The sequence below is a fragment of the Lathyrus oleraceus genome, chromosome 1, assembly GCF_024323335.1.
Source record: "Lathyrus oleraceus cultivar Zhongwan6 chromosome 1, CAAS_Psat_ZW6_1.0, whole genome shotgun sequence".
Classification (NCBI taxonomy): Eukaryota; Viridiplantae; Streptophyta; class Magnoliopsida; order Fabales; family Fabaceae; genus Lathyrus; species Lathyrus oleraceus.
In genome coordinates this window covers 30,076,875-30,091,512 of record NC_066579.1, presented here as the reverse complement: position 1 = coordinate 30,091,512, position 14,638 = coordinate 30,076,875, and the positions used below count along the sequence as shown (strand labels likewise).

Sequence of the window (14,638 nt, the reverse complement as noted above, 5' to 3'; positions counted from 1 at the left end):
TTGAGTTTGACCCTGAACATGTGTTCCTTATTAAGCTTGAGTTTGAGACTATGATTAAGATCTTATAATTAGTTTTATTAGGATTCTTCTCTCCTTCATTTTATATATTAAATGATATTTTTTATATTTTATATATGAACTTTTATTGCTAAGAGTTACACAATAATTTTATGTATTAATTTTCATTTTGAAAATATAAGAGTTGTCTTGTTTTTAGTATGATAATTTTCGTTGCTAAGAATTACACAATAATACTGAAATTGTTTTACTTCTTTTATTTGATAGTCAATAATCAAAGAGAAAGTTGTAGAGATAGTTATTCCAAGAAATCTTTCAGTGAGGTGTAAAGTTAATTGTTTCATTTTTTATCTCTTAAACTTTTAAGGTGAGATATAACAAAACTGCATGATTAATTAAAATCTACCAATATAAATTTGGTTTAAGTGAATAAATATGATGTCAATATATGTATAATTCCATGTACTTTAAGAAATATATAATGTACAAATTTTATGTCATAACAAATTAATAAAAATCCAACATGGTTTGTTGAGGAATAAAGGTGTCATCAACTATTCTATATAAAAACAGATACAACATTTGATTTAATGTATGGTTCTTTTTATAGGGTGTTATGTGAGTGTGTTGATAGTCATATATCAACAAAAGCAAAGGTGGCAGAATATGGTAAAAATAACAAATATGTACTTAAAGTTGTTTATGTGTTGGAGAATATTAGTTAATTTTTATAGGGTGTTATGTGAGTGTGTTGATAGTCATATATCAACAAAAGCAAAGGTGGCAGAATATGGTAAAAATAACAAATATGTACTTAAAGTTGTTTATGTGTTGGAGAATATTAGTTAATGTGTAAGATCAAAAGATGTATGACAAGATAAGTGGCTTGTGAGATCATATATATAAATTCAATCTACCATCATCACATATATCAACATTGTTGATAGTCATATATCAACAAAAGCAAAGGTGGCAGAATTGAAGGGATTAATTATTAATAAAAGAGACAGACCAAAGGAAAGAAGTTACTGAGAGAATTAATTTGAAATTGGAATTTTCTTAATTGTCTGCAGTGGGGTTTGAACCCAGGACCTCCTTTGAAACTGTACATGCCTTACCACTAGGCTATAGAGGTTATTGTTGAATGGTTATGCAATGAATAAATATTAATCTAAATCTTGATTAAGATAGATTAATGAATTAATTGAGTATTATACCTCCGTTTTGGATACGGCCGGATGCGTTAGAAAGATAACGTAAAGGGCTATTATTATTGTTCCATGTTATAAAATGTTATGTGATTTATAAATGCCATGAATTTTATCATGATGAAAATTAAATATTGTTGTTATGTGAAAGGTGAAGTAACATGATTAAAACTCTACAAAGATGAGTGAGGAAACCTAGGAGAATGACATGATTAATAACTTAGAAATATGATCTAGGTTATGGAACATATGTGATATATGTATGAGAATACGGTATTCATTCGTACGACGCTTATGTGAGGTCGTGGACGAATTGTTACCATGATTGAGAATGAGACGCATTGTATGGAACATGCCATATTATTATTTGTGTATTATGGTGAATGAAGTCACCTGTGATTTATGAATTTGTTATGGTTCGTGGAACCAATGTTTTGTGGAACCGATCATGTATTCAGAATGTGTATTTTTCTGTGGTGGTACACATCTCTATTGGTATGCTTAGATGAGTAAGCATTGGGATGTGGGACCAATGATTCGAGCCTCAATTGGGTTTGAGCCCCAACCATGGCGGACATGGGGGAAAGGTGGACACCTATGTGGGTTAGAGTCCCATACGGTGAAAGATACCCTAGGTGGGTTAGAGTCCCGTACGGGTGATGGTTCTTAAAAGTGGGTTTAAGTCCCATAGGGGAACCGGATATCCACCGCGAAAGTCGAATCATACGGACATGCGTGAACCAAGCCTTGGCCTAGACGTAGGTCCGGTTGGGGATCGATGTTGCGTGAATCTGAATAATGATCGTGGTTGAGTTATGAGAACTCAGATGCATGTTGCCATACAATTGCGAGATAGTTTCCCCATCGCTCAAGTCTTCGTTCCCTTGTTGACTTGAGTTGGATATGAGTTGAGCATTAATTAGAACCCTGTAGAGCCGAATGGACCCATAGGATAGGAGAACTCACTGAGATTATTATCTCATCCCATTATTGTTGTTATTTTTAGGTAATTCTTTACAGGTTGAAGTTAAGAGAAATTGTTATGGATGTTTCAAGGGTTGCTGTTCATTATGATCTTCCGCTGTGGAGTTGTGTGCAATGAAGATATTGTACATAGTTCCTAGATTTTTATTGTTTAGGCATTATTGTATAACATGTTCCATTGATGTTTTAGTTTGGACATGTATATATATTGATGCCATTAGGCACTTATGTTGTGACAGTACCAAAATTTAACACTTGTATGATATTATTCTAGATATATATTATACGGGTTGTTACATTTTTAGTGGGAGAAATTAGTGGAAATGATATTTTCTCTCATATTACACCAAATTTGTCAAACTTCCGAAATCTTATTCCCTTAGTGGTTAATAAAATTACAGAAACAACGATTGTAAGTTATATAAAATTTATATATTTTAATAACTACTTCAATATAAGTTATAATAATGTAATAACTATTTTTTTTCTTTTCATGCGATAGTCATTAATCAAAGAGGGAGCTCTAGAGATAGTTATTCCAGGGAACTTTCCAGTGGGGTGTAGTGCCTCCCTTTTGGCAGTGGTGAATACTAATAATACAAAAAACTACGATGAATTTGGATGCTTTAAGGCATTTAATACTGTCACACAATATTTTTATGACAATCTAATCTCTTCTATAACTACATTGAGAGAGACTTACCCTGATGCCAAGATAATATACTTTGACTATTATAATGATGCCAAACGTTTGTATGAAGAACCGCAAAAATACGGTGGGTAGTTTTTTTTTTAATATTTAACTTATTATACATATAGCAGTAATGATTGTTATTTAAGTTGTTCATTTATATATTAATAATTGTTTTTCTGCCAATTTTATTTATATATACATGTACAATATTTAATTCAAGTACAATTTTTTATGTAGGTTTTGATAAGGATGAGACATTCAAAGCATGTTGTGGAGGCGGTGGGCCACATAATTTTGATCCAAGAATGGGGTGTGGAAGTCCTAACACAACTGTTTGCTCTGACCCTTCTAAAAATATAAACTGGGATGGAGTTCATTTTACAGAAGCAACATATAAGCTATTAGCAAAAGGATTAGTTGAAGGACCTTTTGCATATCCCTCACTTAAACCAGCTCCTTTTCAAATAGCCTAAAAGCATTCAAGATAGTTTCGTACGAGGAATTAAGAAATACGTATCTCACAATTTATGTAGCTCTCGACGGGATTAGTTATATATTCCATAAAATTAATGTCATTCTATTTAAAATTTAATTTATAAATGCCATTGGTATAAATGGTTTTTATACAATCAGCCAATTATAAATACAAAATAATTATATATTGAATTATCTTTAAATTATATTTATGAATAAGTGTGATATACAGATAATATAAAACTTTTTTTATTATCAGTTCATATAAATTACACTCATCTTTTAAATCAGTATTAAAAAACTAATATATAAATAAAAGTAAATAATAGAGATAGAAAGACCACATCAAGAATTTAGACCAATTTATACTTAAACATGTAGCCTAATCCAATCCGCAAGAGTTTCGTCTTGATATTTCCACTAAAATGGATTGAGCTTTTAAACTAGAATTAGCCCAACAACCTTCCTTACTAAAACCTTTTTACTACTAGATTTATCTTGAAAGCTCAAACTCAACTGTAATGATACGAGATCACAACACTCTTGAATCATTATTTCAACACAACAACAGAATTACAGAACTCTCAATATAAACATTTCACTCTTTCAACTATGAACTAATTAATAGTGTATAAAAACGACAATGGGAAGAGAGTGATTGAGTGAGAAAGGAGTTTAATTTTTTTATACCAGAGATAAGATATAACACACAATATTGATGCATTGTGTGAGACAAGACGGTCTGTATTAATGGATGAACAATTAAATAATGTAATAAATAAAAGACACATAATTACTAACCTAATTCAGTACAACTATCAACTACGTCTAAGGGGAAGTAGTTCAGCTGAAAGAAAATTCACTAATATAAGTAGTCAATAGTACATAATGACTAAACAATCCTCAATTTTGTTCCTTTTTCTAATTACTACCTATGATTTTCAACTCCAGATCTCTCTAAATCTGAGATCCTCTCCCTTCCATTCAGACGTTTTTCCTTTCATGTTTTCTCTCTGAATCTGAGATCCTCTCCCTTCCACTCAGACATTTTTTTCTTTCATGTTTTTATTAACTAGTATTTCCATGTCATATATTTTTTTTTTAATGTTAAATCTTAAAATACAAATTTTAAAAAATGTGGCCAAGAGGAGTTAAACCTATGACAATTGGATTAAAGTGGCAATACTTGACCACTGGACCAACCAACACATTTGATTAATTTATTACGACAAATATATGTATTAAATTAATGATTCTAGAATTACCTGAATATTTTATTAAATAGTTTAATTATTTCACATCATTAAATATTTACTTAGTATTTCAACTATGTTAAATAATTAGTTTATTAAATATTTCAACTATTTAATACTTCAAAAACAAACATGAAGATGAAGCTTTAATGGAAGATGATGGTGAAGATTGTGAGAGAAAGAGTAAATAATAAAGTTATATAATCAAACTACCAAAAATAATTGTGGTTTAAAATAGTGGAGAACTAAATAATTATACATGAATACCTCATAAGCAAACTCATATGATTTATTGATCTCAAAAAGTTCTAGGTTTGTGTGAAGGTTGGGCATGAAGATATTAATTCAAACTATTATAACTGACAAGAGATAGAGTACATAGGAACTTAGTTGGTTTCAACTGACAAGCAATTAAGCATTTAAGAGTATATGGGATATTCCAGATTCATTAATGTCATTCTAGATAATGGACTAATTCAATTTAAGGATAAGGAAATGTCATTATCAAAATTGTTTATATTTTTTTTCTAAGAAGTGGGTGTTTCAAGAATCAAGAAGTAGGAAAATTACAAAGAGCTATAAATAGTTGAGTCAAGAGTAATTATAGTGTCTGTTTATTGAACCAGACTCATTGCAGGTTCGTTTAATAATAAAGTTACATAATCAAACTACCAAAAATAATTATGGTTTGAAATAGTGGAGCACTAAATAAACATACATGAATACCTCATAAACAAACTCATATGATTTATTGATCTAAAAAAGTTCTAGGTTTGTATGAAGATTGGGCATGAAGATATTAATTCAGACCATTATAACTGACAAGAGATAGAGCACATAGGAACATAGTTGGTTTCAAATGACAAGCAATTAAGCATTTAAGAGTATATGGGATATTACAGATTCATTAATGTCATTCTAGAAGTATTCTTCATTTTTAAACGGACCCGCAATGAGTCTGGTTCAATAAAGACACAAACTAATAAAATGGTCTAATGAAGAAATTTTAGATTAAAACCAACATGAAAATAAAAAGATAGAAATATAAAAAATTGTCAGTTATGAAAGATGTAAATCTCCGATTGATATATGTGATTGTTCTATGGTACTATGCTTTGACGCGTACTTCCTCAATGGAAGTATATCTCATTTTTCTTCTCTCTCTCAGTCTGCAATGATGCTTGGAAGAAACCAAGAAAATGTCATAAGCAAAAAAACAAACAAAATGTCCAATTCCAACAACTAATAAATAATGATAATCTCCAATTACATTTTAACTCAAATGCCTGCACCCCATTAAAAGATGTTCATTTTTCATATCAAAAGAATAGATGAAAACTTGTGATTCATTAGCAGATGATAAAATGTTCAAAGGAAAGACAAAACTCAAGTAGGATTCCATTACCTTCAAATTTTTACCAATGGCGAGGGTAATATGCATAGCAGTGAAATCTAATTTCACAATAAAATCAAGCATTTAACATTGAAACTTATTATAGGAAGATGATAGAATATGTAATCCAAAATACATTTATTTCAAAAAAACTTCTGATTGTTTTTTATTTGTTAATATTTTACTTTTGTTGGTGTTTTCTTATGTTGAACAACAACGCATAAATGTAATTTTATTAGTTTGATCGAGAGGTACTTTTGATTGTTTTTTATTTGTTAATATTTTCCTTTTGTTGGTGTTTTGTTTTGACTTGTTTCACTTTTTAAGTTGTTGGGGCCATTTGCAAAGTTCTTATTGGCGCTTCACATTTCTGATTTTGTGCTCTCCTTATGTTTAATTTTGGAACCTATGAGTTAGATTGCTTTGGTTCTGTTGCAGTTGCACCATGTATTCCGTTTTCACTTTGAGTTTCTGTAGCATATGTATCTTGAGTTTGGCCCTGAACATGTGTTCCTTATTAAGCTTGAGTTTGAGACTATGATTAAGATCTTATAATTAGTTTTAGGATTCTTCTCTCCTTCATTTTATATGTTAAATGATATTTTTTATATTTTATATATGAATTTTCATTGCTAAGAGTTACACAGTAATTTTATGTATTAATTTTCATTTTGAAAATATAAGAGTTGTCTTGTTTTTAGTATGATAATTTTCGTTGCTAAGAATTACACAATAATACTGAAATCGTTTTATTTCTTTATATTTGATAGTCAATAATCAAAGAGAAAGTTGTAGAGATAGTTATTCCAAAGAATCTTTCAGTGAGGTGTAAAGTTGATTGTTTCATTTTTTCTCTCTTTAACTTTTAAGGTGAGATACAACAAAACTGCATGATTAATTAAAATCTAACAATATAAATTTGGTTTAAGTGAATAAATATGATGTCAATATATGTATAATTCCATGTACTTTAAGAAATATATAATGTACAAATTTTATGTCATAACAAATTAATAAAAATCCAACATGGTTTGTTGGGGAATAAAGGTGTCATCAACTATTCTATATAAAAACAGCGATACAACATTTGATTTAATGTATGGTTCTTTTTATAGGGTGTTATGTGAGTGTGTTGATAGTCATATATCAACAAAAGAAAAGGTGGCAGAATATGGTAAAAATAACAAATATGTACTTAAAGTTGTTTATGTGTTGGAAAATATTAGTTAATGTGTAAGATCAAAAGATGTATGACAAGATAAGTGGCTTGTGAGATAATATATATACATTCAATCTACCATCATCACATATATCAACATTGATAAACTCATGATTTATAATAATAACATGAAGTTCTTAATTCTCTTTAGCCTCACTTTTATATTCAGAAATGTACTTTCAAATGCAAATCCTCTTCCCTACGAAGCTATATTTAATTTTGGTGATTCAATAAGCGACACGGGAAATGAAGCAACTCTTCACCCACCTATGCCTAGCAATAGTCCTTATGGATCAACGTATTTTAAACATCCCTCAGGACGTTTGTCAAATGGACGCTTGATTATAGATTTCATAGGTAAATTTATTATTTTTAGTTTTATTTGTATATACTTTTAACCTTGGAGGGTAAATAGAATTCAAATATATTACATACATAATTTTACATGCATGAAAATGAGTATGAAGAGTGATTGATATTGTATTATTAGTATTTTATTAGATATATTACTTGATACTCACTTTATTTTGTAGCTCAAGCATATGGATTGCCATTTTTGCCGGCCTATAAAAATCTCATTGAAGGCCAAGATATCACGAAAGGAGTGAACTTTGCATTTGCCGGTGCCACTGCACTTGATTTTAATTATTTCAATAAAAGTAGGGTTGCTCTACCTGGAACTAATAACTCACTGTGTGTTCAATTTAAGATGTTTAAGAGACTCAAGCCTTCACTATGTAAAAAGAAAAAAGGTATTGTCACATCTTCTTTTGCATATATATTTAATGTAATTTTCAAAATATTTTTTTTAATCAAAGAGTTAACAATATTTGTTATTTTTATGATACATATTGTCGTAACTACTTGAAGAAAGCATTATTTTTAGTGGGAGAAATTGGTGGAAATGATATTTTCTCTCATATTACACCAAAATTTTCAAACTTCCAAAATCTTATTCCCTTAGTGGTTAATAAAATTACAGAAACAACCATAGTAAGTTATATAAAATTTATGTATTTTAATAACTACTTCAATATAAGTTATAATAATGTAATAACTATTTTTTTTCTTTTCATGCGATAGTCATTAATCAAAGAGGGAGCTGTAGAGATAGTTATTCCAGGGAACTTTCCAGTGGGGTGTAGTGCCTCCCTTTTGGCAGTGGTGAATACTAATAATACAAAAAACTACGATGAATTTGGATGCTTTAAGGCATTTAATACTGTCACACAATATTTTAATGACAATCTAATCTCTTCTATAACTACATTGAGAGAGACTTACCCTGATGTCAAGATAATATACTTTGACTATTATAATGATGCCAAACGTTTGTATGAAGAACCGCAAAAATACGGTGGGTAGTTTTTTTTTAATATTTAACTTATTATACATATAGCAATAATGATTGTTAATTAAGTTGTTCATTTATATATTAATAATTGTTTTTCTACCAATTTTATTTATATATACATGTACAATATTTAATTCAAGTACAATTTTTTATGTAGGTTTTGATAAGGATGAGACATTCAAAGCATGTTGTGGAGGCGGTGGGCCACATAATTTTGATCCAAGAATGGGGTGTGGAAGTCCTAACACAACTGTTTGCTCTGGTCCTTCTAAAAATATAAACTGGGATGGAGTTCATTTTACAGAAGCAGCATATAAGCTATTAGCAAAAGGATTAGTTGAAGGACCTTTTGCATATCCCTCACTTAAACCAGCTCCTTTTCAAATAGCCTAAAAGCATTCAAGATAGTTTCGTACGAGGAATTAAGAAATACGTATCTCACAATTTATGTAGCTCTCGGCGGGATTAGTTATATATTCCTTAAAGTTAATGTCATTCTTTTTAAAATTTAATTTATAAATGCCATTGGTATAAATTGTTTTTATACAATCAGCCAATTATAAATACTAAATAATTATATATTGAATTATCTTTAAATTATATTTATGAATAAGTGTGATATACAGATAATATAAAACTTTTTTTATTATCAGTTCATATCAATTAAACTCATCTTTTAAATTAGTATTAAAAAGCTAATATATATATATCATTATAAAAGTAAATAATAGAGATAGAAAGACCACATCAAGAATTTAGACCAATTTAGACTTAAACATGCAGCCTAATCCAATCCGCAAGAGTTTCGTCTTGATATTTCCACTAAAATGGATTGAGCTTTTAAACTAGAATTAGCCCAACAACCTTCCTTACTAAAACCTTTTTACTACTAGATTTATCTTGAAAGCTCAAAGTCAACTGTAATGATACAAGATCACGACACTCTTGAATCATTATTTCAACACAACAACAGAATTACATAACTCTCAATATAAACATTTCACTCTTTCAACTATGAACTAATTAATAGTGTATAAAAACGACAATGGGAAGAGAGTGATTGAGTGAGAAAGGAGTTTAATTTTTTTTACCAGAGATAAGATATAACACACAATATTGATGCATTGTGTGAGACAAGATGGTCTAAATTAATGGATGAACAATTAAATAATGTAATAAATAAAAGACACATAATTACTAATCTAATTTAGTACAACAATCAACTACGTCTAAAGGGAAGTAGTTCAGCTGAAAGAAAATTCACTAATATAAGTAGTCAATAGTACATAATGACTAAACAATCCTCAATTTTGTTCCTTTTTCCAATTACTACCTATGATTTTCAACTCCAGATCTCTCTGAGTCTGAGATCCTCTCCCTTCCACTCAGACGTTTTTTCTTTCATGTTTTCTCTCTAAATCTGAGATCCTCTCCCTTCCACTCAGACATTTTTTTCTTTCATGTTTTTATTAACTAGTATTTCCATGTCATATATTTTTTTTTAATGTTAAATCTTAAAATGCAAATTTTAAAAAATGTGGCCAAGAGGAGTTAAACCTATGACAATTGGATTAAAGTGGCAATACTTGACCACTGGACCAACCAACACATTTGATTAATTTATTACAACAAATATATGTATTAAATAAATGATTCTAGAATTACCTGAATATTTTATTAAATAGTTAAATTATTTCACATCATTAAATATTTTAATTAGTATTTCAACAATGTTAAATAATTAGTTTATTAAATATTTCAACTATTTAATACTTCAAAAACAAACATGAAGATGAAGCTTTAATGGAAGATGATGGTGAAGATTGTGAGAGAAAGAGTAAATAATAAAGTTATATAATCAAACTACCAAAAATAATTGTGGTTTAAAATAGTGGAGCACTAAATAATTATACATGAATACCTCATAAACAAACTCATATGATTTATGGATCTCAAAAAGTTCTAGGTTTGTGTGAAGGTTGGGCATGAAGATATTAATTCAAACTATTATAACTGACAAGAGATAGAGTACATAGGAACTTAGTTGGTTTCAACTGACAAGCAACTAAGAATTTAAGAGTATATGGGATATTACAGATTCATTAATGTCATTCTAGATAATGGACTAATTCAATTTAAGGATAAGGAAATGTCATTATCAAAAGTGTTTATATTTTTTTCTAAGAAGTGGGTGTTTCAAGAATCAAGTAGTAGGAAAATTACAAAGAGCTATAAGTAGTTGAGTCAAGAGTAATTATAGTGTCTGTTTATTGAACCAGACTCATTGCGGGTCCGTTTAATAATAAATTTACAGAATCAAACTACCAAATATAATCATGGTTTGAAATAGTGGAGCACTAAATAAACATACATGAATACCTCATAAACAAACTCATATGATTTATTGATCTAAAAAAGTTCTAAGTTTGTATGAAGATTGGGCATGAAGATATTAATTCAGACTATTATAACTGACAAGAGATAGAGCACATAGGAATATAGTTGATTTCAAATGAAAAGCAATTAAGCATTTAAGAGTATATGGGATATTACAGATTCATTAATGTCATTCTAGAAGTATTCTTCATTTTTAAACGGACCCGCAGTGAGTCTGGTTCAATAAAGACACAAACTATTAAAATGGTCTAATGAAGAAATTTTAGATTAAAACCAACATGAAAATAAAAAGATAGAAATATAAAAAATTGTCAATTATGAAAGATGTAAATCTCCGATTGATATATGTGATTGTTCTATGGTACTATGCTTTGACTCGTACTTCCTCAATGGAAGTATATCTCATTTTTCTTCTCTCTCTCAGTCTGCAATGATGCTTGGAAGAAACCAAGAAAATGTCATAAGCAAAAAAACAAACAAAATGTCCAATTCCAACAACTAATAAATAATGATAATCTCCAATTACATTTTAACTCAAATGCCTGCACCCCATTAAAAGATGTTCATTTTTCATATCAAAAGAATAGATGAAAACTTGTAATTCATTAGCAGATGATAAAATGTTCAAAGGAAAGACAAAACTCAAGTAGGATTCCATTACCTTCAAATTTTTACCAATGGCGAGGGTAATATGCATAGCAGTGAAATCTAATTTCACAATAAAATCAAGCATTTAACATTGAAATTGTAACAACCCGTATAATATATATCTAGAATAATATCATACAAGTGTTAAATTTTGGTACTGTCACAACATAAGTGCCTAATGGCATCAATATATATACATGTCCAAACTAAAACATCAATGGAACATGTCATACAATAATGCCTAAACAATAAAAATCTAAGAACTATGTACAATATCTTCATTGCACACCACTCCACAGCGGAAGATTATAATAAACAGCAACCCTTGAAACATCCATAACAGTTTCTCTTAGATCCAACCTGTAAGGAATACCTGAAAAATAACAACAATGATGGGATGAGATAATAATCTCAGTGAGTTCTCCTATCCTATGGGTCCACTCGGCTTTACAGGGTTCTAATCAATGTTCAACTCATATCCAACTCAAGTCAACAAGGGAACGAAGACTTGAGCGATGGGGGACTATCTCGCAATTGTATGGCAACATGCATATGAGTTCTCATAACTCAACCACGATCATTATTCAGATTCACGCAACATCGATCCCCAACCGGACCTACGTCTAGGCCAAGGCTTGGTTCACGCATGTCCGTATGATTCGACTTTCACGGTGGATATCAGGTTCCCCTATGGGAATCTAACCCACGTTTAAGAACCATCACCCGTATGGGACTCTAACCCACCTAGGGTATCTTTCACCGTATGGGACTCTAACCCACATAGGTGTCCACCTTTCCCCCATGTCCGCCATGGTTGGGGCTCAAACCCAATTGAGGCTCGAATCATTGGTCCCACATCCCAATGCTTACTCGTCTAAGCATACCACAAGAGATGTGTACCACCACAGAAAAACCAACATTCTGAATACATGATCGGTTCCATAATCATTGGTTCCATGAACCATAACAAGGTTCGGTTCCACAAATCATTGGTTCCATGAACCATAACAGAATTCATTAATCACAGGTGACTTCATTCACCACAATACACAAATAATAACATGGCATGTTCCATACAATGCGTCTCATTCTCAATCATGGCAACAATTCGTCCACGTCCTCACATAAGCGTCGTACGAATGAATACCGTATTCTCATACATATCACACATGTTCCATAACCTAGATCATATTTCTAAGTTATTAATCACGTCATTCTCCTAGGTTTCCTCACTCATCTTTGTAGGGTTTTAATCATGTTACTTCACCTTTCACATAACAACAATATTTAATTTTCATAATGATAAAATTCATGGCATTTATAAATCACATCCTATTTTATAACATGGAACAATAATAATAGTCCTTTACGTTATCTTTAGTCGTGTTATTTCACAATCAACCATATCAACCATGTTTAACACCCATCATAAATATAATTCATTTAATTTGTAAGACACATAATTTACTATAATATGATATTATAATAATAGCCTTTTTCATTATCTTACTAATGCATCCGTCCGCATCCAAAACGGAGCTATAATGCTCAATTAATTCATTAATCTATCTTAATCAAGATTTAAATTAATATTTATTCATTGCATAAGTATTCAACAACAACCTCTCTAGCCTAGTGGTAAGGCATGTACAGTTTCAAGGAGGTCCTGGGTTCGGACCCCACTGGTGACAAATTCTACACAAACAGAAGATTTACCACTCACGAAACTGCCCAGAAAGTGAGTTGTTACAACTAACAAAACTTATTATAGGAAGATGATAGAATATGTAATCCAAAATACATTTATTTCAAAAGAACTTCTGATTGTTTTTTATTTGTTAATATTTTACTTTTGTTGGTGTTTTCTTATGTTGAACAACAACGCATAAATGTAATTTTATTAGTTTGATCGAGAGGTACTTTTGATTGTTTTTTATTTGTTAATATTTTCCTTTTGTTGGTGTTTTGTTTTGACTTGTTTCACTTTTTAAGTTGTTGGGGCCATATTTTGCAAAGTTCTTATTGGCGCTTCACATTTCTGATTTTGTGCTCTCCTTATGTTTAATTTTGGAACCTATGAGTTAGATTGCTTTGGTTCTGTTGCAGTTGCACCATGTATTCCGTTTTCACTTTGAGTTTCTGTAGCATATGTATCTTGAGTTTGGCCCTGAACATGTGTTCCTTATTAAGCTTGAGTTTGAGACTATGATTAAGATCTTATAATTAGTTTTAGGATTCTTCTCTCCTTCATTTTATATGTTAAATGATATTTTTTATATTTTATATATGAATTTTCATTGCTAAGAGTTACACAGTAATTTTATGTATTAGTTTTCATTTTGAAAATATAAGAGTTGTCTTGTTTTTAGTATGATAATTTTCGTTGCTAAGAATTACACAATAATACTGAAATCGTTTTATTTCTTTTATTTGATAGTCAATAATCAAAGAGAAAGTTGTAGAGATAGTTATTCCAAGGAATCTTTCAGTGAGGTGTAAAGTTAATTGTTTCATTTTTTCTCTCTTTAACTTTTAAGGTGAGATATAACAAAACTGCATGATTAATTAAAATCTAACAATATAAATTTGGTTTAAGTGAATAAATATGATGTCAATATATGTATAATTCCATGTACTTTAAGAAATATATAATGTACAAATTTTATGTCATAACAAATTAATAAAAATCCAACATGGTTTGTTGGGGAATAAAGGTGTCATCAACTATTCTATATAAAAACAGCGATACAACATTTGATTTAATGTATGGTTCTTTTTATAGGGTGTTATGTGAGTGTGTTGATAGTCATATATCAACAAAAGAAAAGGTGGCAGAATATGGTAAAAATAACAAATATGTACTTAAAGTTGTTTATGTGTTGGAAAATATTAGTTAATGTGTAAGATCAAAAGATGTATGACAAGATAAGTGGCTTGTGAGATAATATATATAAATTCAATCTACCATCATCACATATATCAACATTGATAAACTC

At 29.9% G+C, this 14,638-nt stretch overlaps 2 protein-coding genes across 2 annotated transcripts; both read left to right on the top strand.

Annotated features, from left to right (window-relative positions):
• Positions 1-218: 218 nt before the first annotated feature.
• On the top strand, positions 219-3,377 carry LOC127088662 (GDSL esterase/lipase At1g28610-like). Its single transcript, XM_051029326.1, has 4 exons — positions 219-334; positions 2,508-2,622; positions 2,713-2,986; positions 3,142-3,377. Exons 1-4 carry the CDS (start codon positions 219-221, stop codon positions 3,375-3,377), a joined length of 741 nt encoding a protein of 246 aa, XP_050885283.1.
• Positions 3,378-7,353: 3,976 nt separating this feature from the next.
• Positions 7,354-8,990, top strand: LOC127115402 (GDSL esterase/lipase At5g45910). Its single transcript, XM_051046962.1, has 5 exons — positions 7,354-7,600; positions 7,777-7,995; positions 8,094-8,236; positions 8,327-8,600; positions 8,755-8,990. Exons 1-5 carry the CDS (start codon positions 7,354-7,356, stop codon positions 8,988-8,990), a joined length of 1,119 nt encoding a protein of 372 aa, XP_050902919.1.
• The last annotated feature ends 5,648 nt before the right edge of the window (positions 8,991-14,638 follow it).

Coding starts and splice junctions, on each gene's coding strand:
- LOC127088662 (XM_051029326.1), top strand. CDS start 219: ATGATAATTTTCGTTGCTAAGAATTACACAATAATACTGAAATTGTTT. Junction 335..2,507: donor AGTTATTCCAAGAAATCTTT/CAGTGAGGTGTA, acceptor ACGGGTTGTTAC/ATTTTTAGTGGGAGAAATTA. Junction 2,623..2,712: donor AAATTACAGAAACAACGATT/GTAAGTTATATA, acceptor TTCATGCGATAG/TCATTAATCAAAGAGGGAGC.
- LOC127115402 (XM_051046962.1), top strand. CDS start 7,354: ATGATTTATAATAATAACATGAAGTTCTTAATTCTCTTTAGCCTCACT. Junction 8,237..8,326: donor AAATTACAGAAACAACCATA/GTAAGTTATATA, acceptor TTCATGCGATAG/TCATTAATCAAAGAGGGAGC. Junction 8,601..8,754: donor TGAAGAACCGCAAAAATACG/GTGGGTAGTTTT, acceptor TTTTTTATGTAG/GTTTTGATAAGGATGAGACA.